Source organism: Microcaecilia unicolor, chromosome 2 (assembly GCF_901765095.1).
Source record: "Microcaecilia unicolor chromosome 2, aMicUni1.1, whole genome shotgun sequence".
Classification (NCBI taxonomy): Eukaryota; Metazoa; Chordata; class Amphibia; order Gymnophiona; family Siphonopidae; genus Microcaecilia; species Microcaecilia unicolor.
In genome coordinates this window covers 361,515,163-361,533,290 of record NC_044032.1, presented here as the reverse complement: position 1 = coordinate 361,533,290, position 18,128 = coordinate 361,515,163, and the positions used below count along the sequence as shown (strand labels likewise).

The 18,128-nt window shown below is 40.6% G+C and overlaps 1 protein-coding gene across 1 annotated transcript in view; it reads left to right on the top strand.

Annotated features, from left to right (window-relative positions):
- PSD3 (pleckstrin and Sec7 domain containing 3) overlaps window positions 1-18,128 on the top strand; it is a 599,926-nt gene that overhangs the window by 424,592 nt on the left and 157,206 nt on the right. The window contains exon 10 of the mRNA XM_030192121.1: window positions 13,744-13,787. Coding sequence (XP_030047981.1) covers window positions 13,744-13,787 — 44 coding nt within the window. The remainder of the gene's footprint in view (window positions 1-13,743; window positions 13,788-18,128) is intronic.

The following is an 18,128-nucleotide window of genomic DNA, read 5'->3' as shown; positions in this document are numbered from 1 at the left end:
GGCAGAGCAAAGATGGAGTAGTGGCATGTATTTAGTAAGATAAACAGGTACATGTGTAGAGCACATGCACACACAGCATTTCGAAGTAGGTCTAAATTTGCCTATGCATATTTGTTTGTTGTTGGGCTGGTTCTAGGAGCCTATTTTATAAATGTACATCAGGTACCTGTGTTGCCTTTATAAAATTGACTTAAGAGCCATAAGAGCTCAGGAGTCCTGCTGTGTTGATGGGTTAGATGGAGGAAGTTCATTTTGTTTGTACTTGCAGTATATATGTTCTTGGTTGTAATGGACTTGGTGGTGTTTTTCATTTGATTTAAGAAGAGATTGAACAAAAAAGGTAAAAAACATTTTTTTTTTTACTTAAAATAGTTGCATTTTTCTGTCAGTGCCCTGCTATAAAATCATTCCTATTACGTATTGTAGGATTTGATGCATTTTTATGTGAAGCTGTTGGATAAGTTACAATGTCTCTTATGGTTCAACAGTTGTTTGACGTGTATTTCTTCTACAAGTTTTTGATATAGAATGCATTTAATAGTTGGAATAGGGCTGTGTAAATACATCTTTAATATCAAGATTGTCCTGAAAATGTAGGCACATGGAAAGAGTATCCCAACTTCTTAGAATGGTATACTACTTACCGTATATGCTACTTTATATTTTAAAATCTAGATCTAACTACATCCTCAGGAAATTATTATTATTATTAACATTTGTATAGCGCTACATTTAAATGTATCTATATCAAGAGAGAGAATTAGAAATGATTTGTAGTAATAGTAATTATATATAAGCTATAATGTGAACAAATCCAAGTATTCTAATCTTAAAGCTTCTGCAATTTTGGAAGGTATCAACAAATCACCTTTTGCACTGCTTCAAATGAGAATTAGGGGTTTGATGTAAGGAAAAAATTATGCTGTCTGCGAAGAGAGACAGTGTATGCTTTATTTATTTTATTGTATTTTATTTTACTGCTTGGCTAATCGCTTGGATTTGCTGGTTTAATTATTTTTTCCCACCAAGCACTCCAATATTAATTTAAATACTAATGGGAAAAGTGGGAGCCTTGTCTTTTGCTGCTTTGCAAACCAAAGGGGTCTGAATATATTCCATTGATTTTCAGGCATTCCAAAGTTTCCATGTAGCGTGTTTGGATCCACTGCATAAGTTTCTACCCACTCCCCCTTGAGGTGTACATTTTTATTTCATTTTCAATCCATTGCTGCATACACTCATTTATTACACACTAACATGAAATGAAAATGAACAAGACAAAAAAATCACCAATGCTAGCTACTGTCCTTTGGATGTTTGTTAAAACACCACACTATCCCAGTAAGAGAAGCAGTGCTGTGATATTCTGCCCTCCCGTGGCAGAAGGAAGTGAATCTATTCTGGCAGATTTGTGGGAAAATGGAACAAAAAAAAAACATGTTTGTTTGCTACTTGTGGTACTCTGCCAGGTACTTACAGCTTGGACTGGCCACTGCTAGAAACCGGATACTTGGCTAGAGAATTCTTATGCTTGATTTCCCTGCAGTGAACTTACTGCCTTTTGCCTCTGAAATATTGGGGGTCCTTATAGGGCTATGCAGAAGTCCAATATACATTATGATGGGACATACTTGCTACAGTTAGGCACTTAATTTATTTTTAAGCATGTGGACTGACTGGTTTCTGCTGTTAGAGGGCAGTATAAGTGGCATCCTCTCTTTTGCCACTTCAAACTGTAAATAATGTTACCAGGGCATACAGATTAATTATTTTTAGGTTCTGTGATACATTTGTTTTCAATCAATCAAGTTTGGGGGTTTGCTAAAGAGAACTATGAATGCACAGAAGTGTTTATTGAATTGTGAATGAAGATATGGAATCAAAAACAGACCTTCTAAACGAGTTGGTAATTTCAAACTCTGTCTAGATTGTTTCCTTGCAAACTAAATTTGAATATATAATGCTGAGTACAGATCTGAATGGTGTAAAGATTCCTGAATGGAACCAAACTGTTTGTGAGAGCACTTCATCAATACTTTATTTTTATAAGATTTTGAGTAGAATTAATAGAGGAGAAGGGGTCCCCTTACCCCAAAGATTGGAACCATGAGAGACAAGTCTACAGTTTACTTTGGAGGCAGGACTGTTTTTACTTGTGTTTCTTCCGTTTCTGCATACAGTAAATCATCACAACAGACCTTTTGACTGATTTGGAGTACTTTGGGAGCAGAGCTGTTTGTGGTCTGCAAGACTCTCTAGTCCAGCAACCAATAGCACTTACAGAAGTCAGTGGTGTCACTGAGCAGGCTTTTAAGGAACACTGCCTGGCTCAGCCATTTTTCATTCTTGATCTACTTCAATTTAGCTTTCATCCTTTTCACTCAACTGATACAGCCCTTGCTAAAAAGTCTTCAATGACCTGTTCCTGGCCAGATCCAGAGGTCTGTATTCTATTCTCATCCTCCTTGATCTATCTACGGCTTTTGACACTGTTGATCACCGCCAACTCCTTGATACACTGTCCTCACTTGGATTTCAGGGCTCTGGTTTTCTTATCATCTCTCCCATTGCACTTTTAGTGTATACTCTGGTGGGTCCTCCTCCACTTCTGCCCACTGTCAGTTGGTGTACCGCAGGGCTCTGTCTTGGGACCTCTTCTTTTCTCCATCTATTCTACTTCCCTTGGTGCTCTGATCTCATCCCATAGTTTTCAGTATCACCTTTATACTAATAACACCCAGGTCTACCTCTCCACACTGGAAATTTCAACAGGAATCCAGGCTCAAGTATCAGACTGCCTGTCTAACATTGCTGCCTGGATGTCTCACCGCAGTCTGAAACTAAACATGACCAAGACTGAACTTCTTATCTTTCCCCCTAAACCCACCTCTCCTCTTCCCCCATTCTCTATTTCTGTGGATAGCACTCTCATCCTCCTTGTCTCATCAGCTCGTAACCTAGGGATTATCTTTGACTCCTTTCTCTCTCTTTCTGCACATATCCAACAGACTGATAAAACCTGTCTTTTCTTTCTCTATAATATCACCAAAATTTATCCTTTCCTTTCTGAGCACACTACCAAAACACTAATCCACACTCTTTATCATCTCTTGCCCGTTCAGTCTGTTCAAAATCCTGCTGCACAACTTATATCCCACCAGTGTCGCTATGCTCATATTAGCCCTTTCCTCAAGTCACCATTTTTGCATACAATTATTATTATTTGTTACATTTGTACCCCGCGCTTTCCCACTCATGGCAGGCTCAATGCGGCTTACATGGGGCAATGGAGGGTTAAGTGACTTGCCCAGAGTCACAAGGAGCTGCCTGTGCCTGAAGTGGGAATTGAACTCAGTTCCTCAGTTCCCCAGGACCAAAGTCCACCACCCTACACTAGGCCACTCCTCCACAATTCAATCTCCTCTTATTGACTTATAAGTGCATTCACTCTGCAGCTTCTCAATACCTCTCCATTCTTATCTCTCCCTACACTCCTCCCTGGGAACTCCGTTCATTGGGTAAACCTCTCTTATCTGTACCCTTTTCTCGCACTGCCAGCTCCAATCTCTTTACCTTTTATCTTGCTGCACCATATTCCTGGAATAGATTTCCTGAGGCAATACATCAAGCTCCATCTCTGGCCATCTTCAAATACTAGGCTAAAAGCCCACCTTTTTGATGCTGCTTTTAACTCCTAACCCCTATTCACTTGTACAGTACCCCTGTCAGTTTTCTCATTCCCACCTTAGTAATTCCCTTATCCCTTATTTGTCCTATTTGTCCTGATTAGATTGTAAGCTCTGTCGAGCAGGGACTGTCTCTTCATGTTCAAGTGTACAGCGCTGCGTCCATCTAGTAGCACTATAGAAATAAGTAGTAATAGTAACTGCTCTACCAACAATCAAGCCGTCAGAACTGAGGACACAGAGTCCCCCAGGGATATACTGCAGACCTTTAGGCGGGAACGTTTCTCCCAGAAACATTCCCTATTCCCACCATATCCTTTGTCAAAGGCCTCAAGCATCTTGCCATACCCATTCATCTTATCTATTTCCTTTCCAGTGTGTCTGAGAGTTTGATATCTGTTCTTGCCTGAATATAGCATACAAATCACCTTGGGCAGCTAAATCAGGGTGAGAGGGTAGAAATTCCAATAAATAACTCTGAGGTGTCTGGATGATGGTGATGATTATTATTTTTTATCTCCTTTTGTTCTTGGGCAAGTCACTTAACCCTCTATTGCCTCAGGTATAAAATTAGATTGTAAGCCCTTCGGGAACAGGAAAATACCTATTGTACCTGAATGTAACCTACCTTGAGCTACAACTGAAAAGGGCATAAGCTAAATCCAAAATATGTTCCCTCTGGTACTGTTGTCCAAGAAGCTGATCATGGGGGCAAGCTTGCCATTGTCAAAAAAGAGAGGCATAGGGCAACCAATGCTAGAAGCTTTATTTTTTCTTCTTTTCAAACCTAGTTTGAAATAAAATACAAATAATTGAAGCTCTGAGTGAAATATTCTTTTAAAACCAAAGAATTAATGGAATGTTGATGAACCTTTTGGCACTGGGAATAAAGGTTCATGGCTGTTAAGGACTGCTGCTGTAGTAGCTGTTTGCATGGACATTTTTCTCGATGAAATGTTTTCTCTCAGATCCACAGAGCCTAGTGATGATTTAATTTGTCACAGCACTGCAGGCTGACATTAATAGTACCAGTGGTGGTGCATCATAACTAGGATAATTGTAGAAATGTAATTAAGAAATTTCTCAAGCAGCTACATGTGTTAATGTCAGTGAGTATTAATAGTATATACAGCTGATTACATTTAGAAAATTAATAAATTGTGTGTTAAATTTTGATAGTTGACTTATAGAACATTAAATCAAATCTGAACAAGCAAAATTAAAAGAACAAGAATGTTACAAACAGTCTTGTACAGAAGGATCCCATTAAAATAGTATTACCCCAGGAAATGAGTGAGCAACCTTACATAAAAGTACCCACTTGGGTAATAAGTGAATGATGATTTGTATTCAAGAAGTGAATGCAAAGCATAAACCTGCACCACTTTCTTTGCACTATGAATGGCAGATGTCTACTTTTGCATAATGCACTACATTTTTAAACATTTATTATTATAATTTGTTTTTAATATTGTACCAGATGTATGTATTGATACTTGGGTCTTAAAATAGAATCAGTTAATCAGATTTGAATAAATAAATGTTTGGACTTTTAAGATGATTTCCCATGCAGCTAGTTATGTAATTTTTTTCTGTTAGGGAACAGGTGATAATAAAGCACAGTAATCAAAATGCAGAGAATAATATGTGTGAGCATTCTTTATATGTCACTTCCATCACCAGGTCTTGTGTTTAAACATACTGAGACCGGGATTTCCGGTTGAATAATGGAGGAGTGGAGACGGAAGTCTGAGAGCTCCTGCCTACCTTGACTTATTCTACAGTTATCCTCCATTGCTCTGCTATTGCTTTGGAATTTTCATTTTATCTCACACTTTACTTCCTCAGCACCGCTTTGGTATAGCTTTGGCTATTATTTGGGTCAATGGGCTCTACACTTCACCATTCCATATTCATTGAGGCATGCAACAAGGTTGCCCTCTCTCCTCTCTCTTGTTTGTCTTCGTGTTAGATCCCCGCATTCAGGAAATTCTTCCACATCCTGAGGTTCGTGGGGTGCCTTTTCACACTTTAAGATTTCTGCTTTTGCAGATGATTAGTTATCCTTACTAACTCTCAACTTTCCCTGACAGCATTGCTAGAATTAATCCATGAATTTTGGTACTTCTAGGGTTTTCATTTTAATTAACAGAAATTTTTAGCTGTTGCGTCCTCGGCCCAGATCCAACGTGACTGGGAAGGATTGTTCTCCCTACATTGGGCTACCCATTCTTTGTGCTATTTGGGGATTCGTCTTTCTATGCACTCTTTAGGGTAAGGCTTTTCAGACTCTTTGGCTAATAGCTTTGCTTATCAATTGCATCACTATGTTACTTTGTTAGATGATACTGCATTAATGTCTGGCCATGGTGATAAGCTCCATTTGCTTTTTTTCTGGGCAGGATCAGGGCCATCTTTCTGTCTATTCCCCACATAAAGCTCTCCTACAGTTTTATCTCCCTAAAAATATTTCAGAGGTGACAGCCACGTGGGAGAGAGACCTAAACAGATCACCCGCTTCTCTGGACTTTGGCAGATTAATTGCTCATATTGCCCACTTATCTATAATGGCAGACTTACTGCCATGTCAGTTTAAAGTCCTACATCGAATTTATGTAACCCAAACTCAGTTGTTTCACATGTGTAGCATTGATACTCCCATTTGCCCGAAATGTTCACACCAACACAATTCCTCTTTTCATGCATTCTGGGGCTGCTTTGTGGTCCACAGATTTTGGACACAAGTGATTCATTATCTGGAAGATTTCTTGTGCTTGGCTATCCCATTTTCAGCTGTTGGATTTTTATTAGACAAATATGAGGCCTTCCCTATGCTAGGTCGGTGGTCACCACCTGTTCCTTTGTAAAGCAGCATTCCTAGGCAAAACGTCGATCCTCAAGGTGTGGATGACACCAGATCTCCATCTTTTTGGGGCTGATGGAATCCGCTCCACCATCATATGTTGCTGGAAAAACAGGGAATGGGCAGCTCTCCTAAATAATGTATGAAGAAAATTTTGGCTATTTGAGAACCTTATATTTCTTCACTCCCTCCTAGAGCTCATAGTTTTGTCCTTAATACTCTTTAGAGACGGATCAGTTAGGTGGGGGGGGGGGGGGGGGAGTCCCTTTGAAAGAAGTTTTTTTGTTTTTTATTCCTCTTTTTACTTTCGTTTATTGTAAAGAGTTGCACGGGGTCAGAAATCCAACCCGTCCCCGCTGCAAGTAATCTTCTCCATCCCATCTCCCAGCCCGCCAAGCCCTTGCTGTGCCGTAGTCATCCTGACCACCCCACCTCTAAAGATAGCCAGATTCTATGAGCAGTAAAAATACTAGTAGAGGTATTTTCTTCTGTACTCTGACAACAGATGTACAGATCAGCACAGGACCTAAAGCAGTCCAAATTTCAAAACAAGTAGTCAGAAACCACAGTTTATACCTTGTTCAACCACCCTTAGAATTCACCTTTGGGATTAAAAAGCAAAACCATATAAATGTAAGGACTGGATAAATGAATTAAAACAAAGTTTAAAGCAAATGCCCTTAATAGCAAGCAGCCTGAGGCAACAGATTTATTTTCTACTGAACATTTATTTATTTTTGTTACATTTGAACCCCGCGCTTTCCCACTCCTGACAGGCTCAATGCGGCTTACATGGGGCAATGGAGGGTTAAGTGACTTGCCCAGAGTCACAAGGAGCTGCCTGTGCCTGAAGTGGGAATCGAACTCAGTTCTTCAGTTCCCCAGGACCAAAGTCCACCACCCTAACCACTAGGCCATTCCTCCATAATTAACTTTGTATAAACTTGGCAGCTGATAGTGTACTGAACTGGACAATGTTGCCACATTTAGACTGATGCTGGACAAAATATGCATAAAGGAAGCCCTTCTTTAATTATTTAATACCTTTCTGTGGAAATGTAGTAATAAAAAAAGGTAAGTGCATTTTTATAATATACCACTGCAATTCATAAAACAAAAGGAGCAAGTTCCCATATGCCATCTTTTTCTTTTAATGTAGGCACAGGAGAAAAAAAAATCTCTGCATGAATATACAGTGGGGGAAATAAGTATTTGATCCCTTGCTGATTTTGTAAGTTTGCCCACTGACAAAGACATGAGCAGCCCATAATTGAAGGGTAGGTTATTGGTAACAGTGAGAGATAGCACATCACAAATTAAATCGGGAAAATCACATTGTGGAAAGTATATGAATTTATTTGCATTCTGCAGAGGGAAATAAGTATTTAATCCCTCTGGCAAACAAGACCTAATACTTGGTGGCAAAACCCTTGTTGGCAAGCACAGTGGTCAGACGTCTTCTGTAGTTGATGATGAGGTTTGCACACATGTCAGGAGGAATTTTGGTCCACTCCTCTTTGCAGATCATCTCTAAATCATTAAGAGTTCTGGGCTGTCGCTTGGCAACTCGCAGCTTCAGCTCCCTCCATAAGTTTTCAATGGGATTAAGGTCTGGTGACTGGCTAGGCCACTCCATGACCCTAATGTGCTTCTTCCTGAGCCACTCCTTTGTTGCCTTGGCTGTATGTTTTGGGTCATTGTCGTGCTGGAAGACCCAGCCACGACCCATTTTTAAGGCCCTGGCGGAGGGAAGGAGGTTGTCACTCAGAATTGTACGGTACATGGCCCCATCCATTCTCCCATTGATGCGGTGAAGTAGTCCTGTGCCCTTAGCAGAGAAACACCCCCAAAACATAACATTTCCACCTCCATGCTTGACAGTGGGGACGGTGTTCTTTGGGTCATAGGCAGCATTTCTCTTCCTCCAAACACGGCGAGTTGAGTTCATGCCAAAGAGCTCAATTTTTGTCTCATCTGACCACAGCACCTTCTCCCAATCACTCTCGGCATCATCCAGGTGTTCACTGGCAAACTTCAGACGGGCCGTCACATGTGCCTTCCGGAGCAGGGGGACCTTGCGGGCACTGCAGGATTGCAATCCGTTATGTCGTAATGTGTTACCAATGGTTTTCGTGGTGACAGTGGTCCCAGCTGCCTTGAGATCATTGACAAGTTCCCCCCTTGTAGTTGTAGGCTGATTTCTAACCTTCCTCATGTTCAAGGATACCCCACGAGGTGAGATTTTGCGTGGAGCCCCAGATCTTTGTCGATTGACAGTCATTTTGTACTTCTTCCATTTTCTTACTATGGCACCAACAGTTGTCTCCTTCTCGCCCAGCGTCTTACTGATGGTTTTGTAGCCCATTCCAGCCTTGTGCAGGTGTATGATCTTGTCCCTGACATCCTTAGACAGCTCCTTGCTCTTGGCCATTTTGTAGAGGTTAGAGTCTGACTGATTCACTGAGTCTGTGGACAGGTGTCTTTCATACAGGTGACCATTGCCGACAGCTGTCTGTCATGCAGGTAACGAGTTGATTTGGAGCATCTACCTGGTCTGTAGGGGCCAGATCTCTTACTGGTTGGTGGGGGATCAAATACTTATTTCCCTCTGCAGAATGCAAATAAATTCATATACTTTCCACAATGTGATTTTCCGGATTTAATTTGTGATGTGCTATCTCTCACTGTTACCAATAACCTACCCTTCAATTATGGGCTGCTCATGTCTTTGTCAGTGGGCAAACTTACAAAATCAGCAAGGGATCAAATACTTATTTCCCTCACTGTAACACATGCTAGGGTGTCCCTATAATCATCCCCTCCAACTAATACCCTAATTAAAATTTATAACAAATTACTACGCTAGCTATGAAAAGTTATTCCATCATTATACTTCCTCTGTGTATATCTGTATGCTGCACAAGCCGGCATGTTTAAAAATAGAAGGGTGATTAGATAAAAGTGCAACCAACAAAGAATGACAATGTGGATTCCGCAGCTCATAGGATCACTCGCTTTGTTTTGAGTGCACAGCAACGAAGGCAGCCATGTTAAAAGAGCACAGAGGAGAGGATCAACGCCACAGCAGCGGGCAGGAAAGAGTAGGAATCTTTCCTGCCCCAAAGAAGCCACTAGACCACCAGGGTGCCTCGAGGTATGTGACTGGAGGGCACCCTGCGCTCAGGAGAGGGAAGGCACTTTTGCGGGTATCCTGCAGGATCTAGGTCCATCCCCAAGGGATTTCTGTGGACCCAGATCCAGCCCTGCGGGATCCCCGCAGACATGGAGGGGACTCCCGTGGTACTCGCGAGTATACCGCAAACCCACGTTCCTGTTCAGCTCTCTAGTTTATTGCTCATTTCTAATTGCAGGGTAAAGAAGAGGGTGAGTTGGGGAGTTAGGAAGACTTTTCATGTTCGTACTTTAGCCACTTGGCTTCCTTGATGTTCCTTTTTCAACTGACCATGGTTCTCAGTTGAATTGCCGCCTCATAATATAGTTCTTGGATCATAGTTGGGAATAGTTTGTACAGTTAATGTTGGCCTATTCATTCCTAACTTACATGGCTTGTGGTATTGTTAATCGCTGATCTATTATCTGGTTCAACATACCTGCTTTAATGTTTGGAGGGTCATAAGAGTCCAGACCCTCTGAGGCAGGCACTAGTGATTATAGGGATGGATTAAGTATAGGGGTGGGATATAATGGAACAAAAAATGATTATTTGATGCTGTTTTTGTTTGTTTGAATTTCATGTCATTCTGTCTCCTCAATAAAAATGATTTTAAACATAAACATACTGAGACCCAAGCTTAAATTGGAGTGGCCCCAGCCATTTTTAGCTGCCCTAAGTGGAGTGGAGGAATAGCCTTAATGTTTAAGAGTAGTGTGCTGAGAATTGGGGAAACCTGGTTCAAATAGCCTCTTACGATCTTGGGCAAGTCACTTCATTGTCTCAGGTACAAACTTAGATTGTAACCCCTCCATTGTCTCAGGTACAGACTTAGATTGTAACCCCTTCAAGGCGAGAAAAAATATAGTTTTGCCGGCGCTCAGTGCAGAAAAAAGTCTGGCAGCCAACCCTGCACAAAACCTTTTCTTTAGAGCTCGGTGCGTGCACCGATTCAGAGATGTGCTCAGAAAACTGACAGGCTAAATGCAACAGCAGAGCTTTAATGCCTGCCTTGTACTTTTGCTGCTCTGAGCCCTGAAGGTCATCTGAGGTGAAGTATAACACTTAAATTCAGATGACCCAGTGTCCCTGGTAGTCTAGTGGACAGACCACACCCCCTGACCCCAACTCACAAGTAATATAATAGATCTCCATCTGTCCCTTCCCCAGACCCAATTCAACTCCTCTGCCCTTGGCTCACAAGTAAATTGTGGTAGCCTATTGAATCCCCCTACCCCCCCCCCCCCCCCCCCCCCCCGACACAAAAAGCCCTGGTAGTCTAATTTACCCCTTCTCCCACCTCCTGCCCCTGACATAAAAAATAAATTTCTGGTACTCTAGTGGGACCCTCCCCACCCACTTCAAAAAGATGGAAGCTGGTAGTGATGCCCACTTACTCCTGCCTCTGGCTCTATCGTTATTCAAAATGGCAGTGCCTGACCCCTAGGGGTCAGGTTACCAAGTAAGATAAAGATGGCCTTGTTTGGAAGACTGACTCCTAGTAGCCAGTCTACTTATTAAAATTTGATTAACTGTGATTCCACTTTAAGATCAAAGCAATTTACAAATACATACATCAAGGTATGTCCTTGTATAGAGACTGATCTCTTTTCCACCATAATAAGCCAATGGTTACACGTGTGTAGATGAAAGAAGGTGACTTTTCATTACATTATTGCAAATCTCTGAAGCAGCCTATGAGTGAAACATTAAACGTGCTGAGTTTTTAATGGTGGAGTTTTAATCAGTTGATTACTATTAAAGATCTTAAATGACACCATTCACTTCTCTTTTCGTTTGCATTTCTGTCCAAGTTGGTTACCTCTCCCATTGACTGTTTTATCTCTCTTCTTATAGTTTTTCAGCAGTTTGTGAATTAGGCCATACTGTATGAAATCTGAATATTGTCTTAGGAATTTTCTAGGCTAGGACCGTTGTAAGTTTTAGGAAAGAGGTGTATAGTTGTTTTGGCAGAAGAGTAACAGGAGAATATTCTTGTGAGCCTGTGTGTACTTGCAGAAACAGCATTTCATAGAGATTCTGCCAATCTTGACTTATTCACTAGCATCAGCACTTTATAGAAGCTATTCACTTCCATATCCATTTTATAGTTACCATGAGTCTGTCCTCCACCTATGGATTTGTTTCATGGATGAAATGTAATATATAATACAACAGAACCAAATCAATTGCCACAAGAGGAGAGAGAAAACTGGCACGGTATATTTTTTTAACTTATCCATCTGTGGCAGGGAAAAGATATAACAACTTCTTTGTAACCTATTTAACTTAAATAATTTAGGGGTCCTTTTAGTAAGGTGCACTGAAAAATGGCCTGCGGTAGTGTAGACGCGTGTTTTTGGTGCACACAGAATCATTTTCAGCACACCTGCAAAAAATAGCTTTTAAAAATTTTTGCCAAAAATGGACGTTCGACAAAATGAAAATTGTCACGCATCCATTTTGGGTCTGAGACCTTACCACCAGCCATTGACCTAGCGGTAAAGTCTCAAGTGGTAACCGGGCGGTAATGACCGTGCATCAAATGCCACTTGGCACACGCCCAATACGTGTGCCAGAAAATAAAAATTATTTATCGGACGCACGCCAAAAATGAAATTACCGCAAGAGCCACATGTTAGCTGGGCAGTAACTCCATTTTGGCATGCGTTGGAAGTGCGTAGATGCTTACGCAGCTTAGTAAAAAGGCTCCTTAATTGTACCCTTGGATCCGATGATGTAATTTATTCCTTAACCCACACAGACCAGTGAAAAATGTTATCGCATTGTCTTTGTTTCTATCAGTTGCTATATTGTTAAAGTCTTGACATTTATTGTTTTTACATTTCTGGGTGACATAACAAAATTATGCCCTTATTGATCTATAATCTGTCAATAAATAATCACATAAGTAAATTAAAGCAATATGACAAATAACAGATCAACACAGAGGAAAACAAACACAGTGACTGGTATTCGGTTTTCCCTCCTTTTGTGTTGTAAATTACAAATTTTTGCAGTAATTCTTTAATACTTGCTATTTAAAAACTGAACTTTTTGTTATTTTCTTTAAGGAATTCTAGGCATGATAATTAAAACATAATGAAAAAAAGCTGTAGTGAGATAGGAATCCATGAAATTCATGCTTTTCAAGGGACTAAATTATGGGCATCACTGTAGCAGAGCTGTCTCTTTTATGCAAATGAGAACTAGTATGATGGGAAGGAGTAGAGTTTTTAAAGAATACCTCTCTGTTGTCACTGATAAAGTATAATATGTTGTAAACAACAGTCTATGTTGGCCTATTTGTGAAGAGAAAGTTGACCAGGCCAGTTAATTTATTTAAAAATATTTGTCCCACTGATCTAACTGACTTGTTCTAAGCATACTACAAAATGTAACATAAACACAATTAGTAACGAAACTATGACAAGCCACACAGTAATTAAATACTTATTTCATTGAATGATTCAGAGAGCAGTAAAAACAAAATACTACCCAGCAATTCTAATGGCTGAAGGCATTAGAAAAAGGTAGATTTTTACTTATTCTACAATTAAAAATAATCTTTTTTTCTGACAAAAATTGGATGGCAGTGACTTCCATTGAATAGGGCTGATAACTGAAAGAGCTCTTAAGGCTTGTTGGACTTCTGTGATGGGTAAATTAAGGGATACTGTAGAAAATTGGTTAGACTATAAGGAGCAACCTGCCTTTATCAGTTTTGTTACACCAGACTGTAATGAAAGTTTTTGCCTCTTCACATGTACTGCGAGTATTTTAATTGCCCAAGGTTTTAACTGAAAAGCAATCTTGCTTCAAAATGATAATGCAAGCCTATTTGGAAAGATAGTAGCAGTTCATGTCTCAATAAATTGGCTGGTCTGTAAGGTGCCACCTGCTTCTGTCATTTTTGTGAAAAGGCAGTAACCCTGAGCTCTGGGTATGCAAATGCACAATATGCTATAGAGGGTGAATCCAACAGTAATTTTGTTTGCCTTTCTTTTTCTTTCTTTATACAGACACTCTATAACTCCATCAAGAACGAGAAACTAGAGTGGGCAGTGTAAGTAACTTGTACTTTAACTCACCTAAACTTAAATGCTTGTGGACTGCATAAGGTTGCACTTCAGCTAGAGATATATTTTTTATTTTTGTTACATTTGTACCCCGCGCTTTCCCACTCATGGCAGGCTCAATGCGGCTTACATATTGTATACAGGTACTTATTTGTACCTGGGGCAATGGAGGGTTAAGTGACTTGCCCAGAGTCACAAGGAGCTGCCTGTGCCTGAAGTGAGAATTGAACTCAGTTCCCCAAGGCCAGAGTTCACCACCCTAACCACTAGGCCACTAATTTGGAGGGAACCAAATTATGCGAAAGATTTTACAGGTTGGATAAAATGAGAATTAAAGATCAAAACTCAAGGCACAACTTGCATAGTGTGATTTGCTTACATTACAAGGTCCATGTTTAAAATATGGTGTGGAGGAGTAGCCTAGTACCTAAAGCACAGGGCACAACCAGGGGAGACCAGAACAGATTCCCCCTGTGGGTCCTTGTCATCTTGGGCAAGTCAACTCCTCCATTGCCTCAGATTGGGAGAACTCCAAGGCAGGGAAATACCTACTATAACTGTATGTACCTCACCTTGAGTTGCAACTGAAAAAGATGTGAGCCAAAAACAAAAACCTCCAATTTTTTATAAACTTATTTTATGTACATTTTTTAACAGAGCCGGGTAGCAGCTTATAGATAAACTGATTTATTGAGGCATGTTCTTTCAAGAACCGGAACCCCACTTTGTCCTTAAAAGTCCTTGAAAGTTCATGTTTCAACAAATTGGTTAGTCCATAAGGTGCTACCTGCCTCTGGCAGTTTTGTTACACCAAACCTAACAAGGCTACCCTTTTTAAAGATTTCCCCCTAGATTCTATATATTGTACTGATATTTCTGCGTGGAAATCGAAGCGTATTCCATAACAATGCGCATAACCTTATTGGTTAACAAGCCAATCACTGATAATTGCAATTAACAAGCAATTATTGACATTAGCATTAATTAGAATTTGTGTAGAACTATCTATGTATATTCTATAATGTGCTGCATGTAAATTTTAAGTTGCATAGTTGAAAAGGGGATGTGGAATGGGTGGGTCGTTGGTGTTTCTAATATCTATTCACGTGATTATAGAATACACCTGGTCTGCACATAATTTAGGTGTTGGCATTTACATCAGGTTTTACTTGGCGTAACTGCCTGTGACTAAATTTAGTCATGTGGACCAGTTATTGGGTTATTCTATAAACTGTGTAAATTTAGTCATGTGGACCAGTTATCGGGGTTATTCTATAAACTGTGTAAATTTAGTTTATTCTATAAAGTACGCCTAAATTAAGGCGCACTTTTTATGTGCTTGGGCGAAATTCAATTTGGCACTGAATTTAGGCGTGGTATATAGAATCTAGTCCTTTATGTAATATTTCTTTTATATAAGTGTATGCATCAGATGCTTTAATTAAAGTAATTAGTAAATATTGATCTTTACCCCACATATTTTCTTTTGCAAAATATGCAAGATTAAGGAATCACTGCAGTACTCACTATGGGGAGTACTCAAATTGGCTTGCAGGCTCATGCTCTTTAAACATTGGTGTCCCAGTTATTTCCCATTTCTTCCTGATTTTCTTGGATTTTTCCCTTCCGTTCAGAAATTCCACATATTTACATCTCTGCATTACGAAGTATTGGCACAATTGGGTACAACTCCTGTATGGTGTCAAACTAGTAGTATACATTTCAGCCTGCACAAGCATTGCATGTGCATTTACTCGCTCTTAAACAAGGTTGTAAAATATGTAAGTTTACAGTGCGCTTACTGTATGTGAATCTTAAAGATATAGCAGAATTAGAAAAGATTCAAAGAAGGGTGACCAAAATGATTAAGGCGATGGAACTCTTATATGAGGAAAGGCTTAAGAGACAGTTGAGAAGGGGATATGATAGAAGTGTACAAAATACTGAGTGGTGTAGAATGGATAAACGTAAATCTTTCAAAAAGTACAAAGACAAGTAGACATTTAAGGAAGTTACATTTTACTGCTTTTAGAATGAACAGGGGATGTGGTATCAGCAGTTAGTGTCTCTAGGTTTAAAAAGGTTTTGACAAGTTCCTGGAGGAAAAGTCTATAGTCTGCTATTCAGATAGATATGGGAAAAGCCACTATTCATCCCTGGGATTAGTAACATTAATCTTGCTATTATCTGGGATTCTATCAGGTACTTATGATCTGAATTGGCCACTGTTGGAAGCAGGATACTGGGCTAGATGGACCATTGGTCTGAGCCAGTATCACTATTCTTATGGTCTTAAAAATGAATTGTAGCTATGTTGGTTTTAGCCTGCCTCAAAATGCCTCTATTGTGTGGTGTAAAGTAAGTATACTTTGTGGGAGATAAAATTGGTATTTTAGGTTTCGTTATTCACTTTTCCAAAACTGAGTTAGGCACAGTAGGTATTTTCTTGCTCCAGAAGACTCATAATCACAATTGTATCCTAGGGATTGGAGAGTGAGTTGACTTGCACAAGGATTATCCATTGGAAGAACAGGTTTGGAAACTTGTTTCCCTGGTTCTCATCCCTTTGCTCTAACCACTTTTCTTCAACTCCCCTGACTAGGCAGATTAACTCTACCCAAGTAAGACTTTGCAGATTTACCCCAGTGTGTCCAAGAGGGTGTACTTTAATTCCTATCTGTGGTTAGCAACAAAGTGGCTTTCTTCTAAGCTGCACACACTTCTTGTCTAAAGCAGGTAGATTTGATTTACATCCAGTCGAGTACAATCATAATTTAAATCAGTAATAGTCATTTTGTCTTAAATCACAACTTTTGAAATAATGATTTAAACTGGTAGGGACATTCTCATAAAAGGTGATGGACAGAGTGGCTAGACCAGTGGTCGGCAAACTCATTAGTCAACACAGCCAAATATCAACAGTACAACGATTGAAATTTCTTTTGAGAGCCAAATTTTTAAAACTTAAACTGTATAGGTAGGTACATTGTTATTAACTTAATTAGGGTACTCCTAAGCTGGCCTTTGCTAAAAACTCAGTCCTGGCCAGCATTGTGCAATAGGACCGAACTCACTCAGTTGTCTTGGCTATTTCAAAGTGCAAGGATGTGCAAACAGTATCTACCATTCACTACTTTTAATAGAATTACAGCATTAAAACCAACCATTCAAGGAAACTGTATAACTCCACCCCCACCCCACGCAGCATGAATTTGAGGTGCACTGCTACCCAGCCCCGCCCCCACCTGCCCACCACCCTCAGCTCCTCAACAGCCCTCCTCTCTCCATTCCCGCTGGCCGTGGCCACCCAGGGTTTTAAACCTTACCTTTTTATTTTAAGTCGCAGCGACCGACGGCTCACTTCCAGGCTCCAGCTTTTCCTTTCCCGCTCAGTGACTCCCGCCCGCCCTCGTGGAAACAGGAAATACCTCATCAGAAAGGCGGGGCATTGAGCAGGAAGTGAAAGGCTGGAGGAGGTGAGCCGTCGGCCTGTCGCTGCAACTTAAAATAAAGAAGTTTAAATGCTGGATGGCCACCGGCAGGAACGGAAAAGGACGGAGGGCTGTCGGGGAGCTGAGGGCAGGCACCTATGGACTGACTGTGAGCGCCGGACAGTGGCGGGGAGCGGACTCTTGGGAAGATCCACACTCAAGGGGCCAAAGAGCCGCATGTGGCTCGCGAGCTGCGGTTTGCCGACCACTGGGCTAGACCATTTGATCTTTATCTGCCATCATTTTTCTCTGTTTTCCTTTGATAAATTAAGCATGATAATACCATAAAGGAATACCTATATTTTTGTTAAGTCATGAGACTTCAATAACCTCAGAAACCTGCCCCAAAACTAGGGCCAGGGAAGATGGACAGTCCTTAAGAAGCAGAAATACATGGATCCAAGTTGGCTTGCATGTACCTGTGAGCTATGAGTTGTTCCTCATTTCCTTTGAATAATGCTGAAGCATTTGAGGGAAGGCTGCTGTGCGAGCCTCCCAGTGGTCACAACCATCTACAATCAGCTTTATGGATGTTTTTCAAGGAGGACTGGGAGTACATTTGGATCGATGAGCAGTCCACTTGAGACGCATGGCCTAGGAAGGGAATCTGTGGCACCTCTTGGACTTGATGTCATGCTTTGTCCCGATTAAAGAGCCCCTTCCCCGCAGCCACACAGTAGCAGTTCGTCACTGATGGCGTTTCCAGGAATGGATTACAAGATGATTTCTTATTACAGCAGATAACTGCTATACCGCTTCCAGTATTTCTTTTGTCCAAACTGGTTGAGGTCACCTTAGACAATTTATGGCATTTAATTGCGGATTCCATGGTGTCCC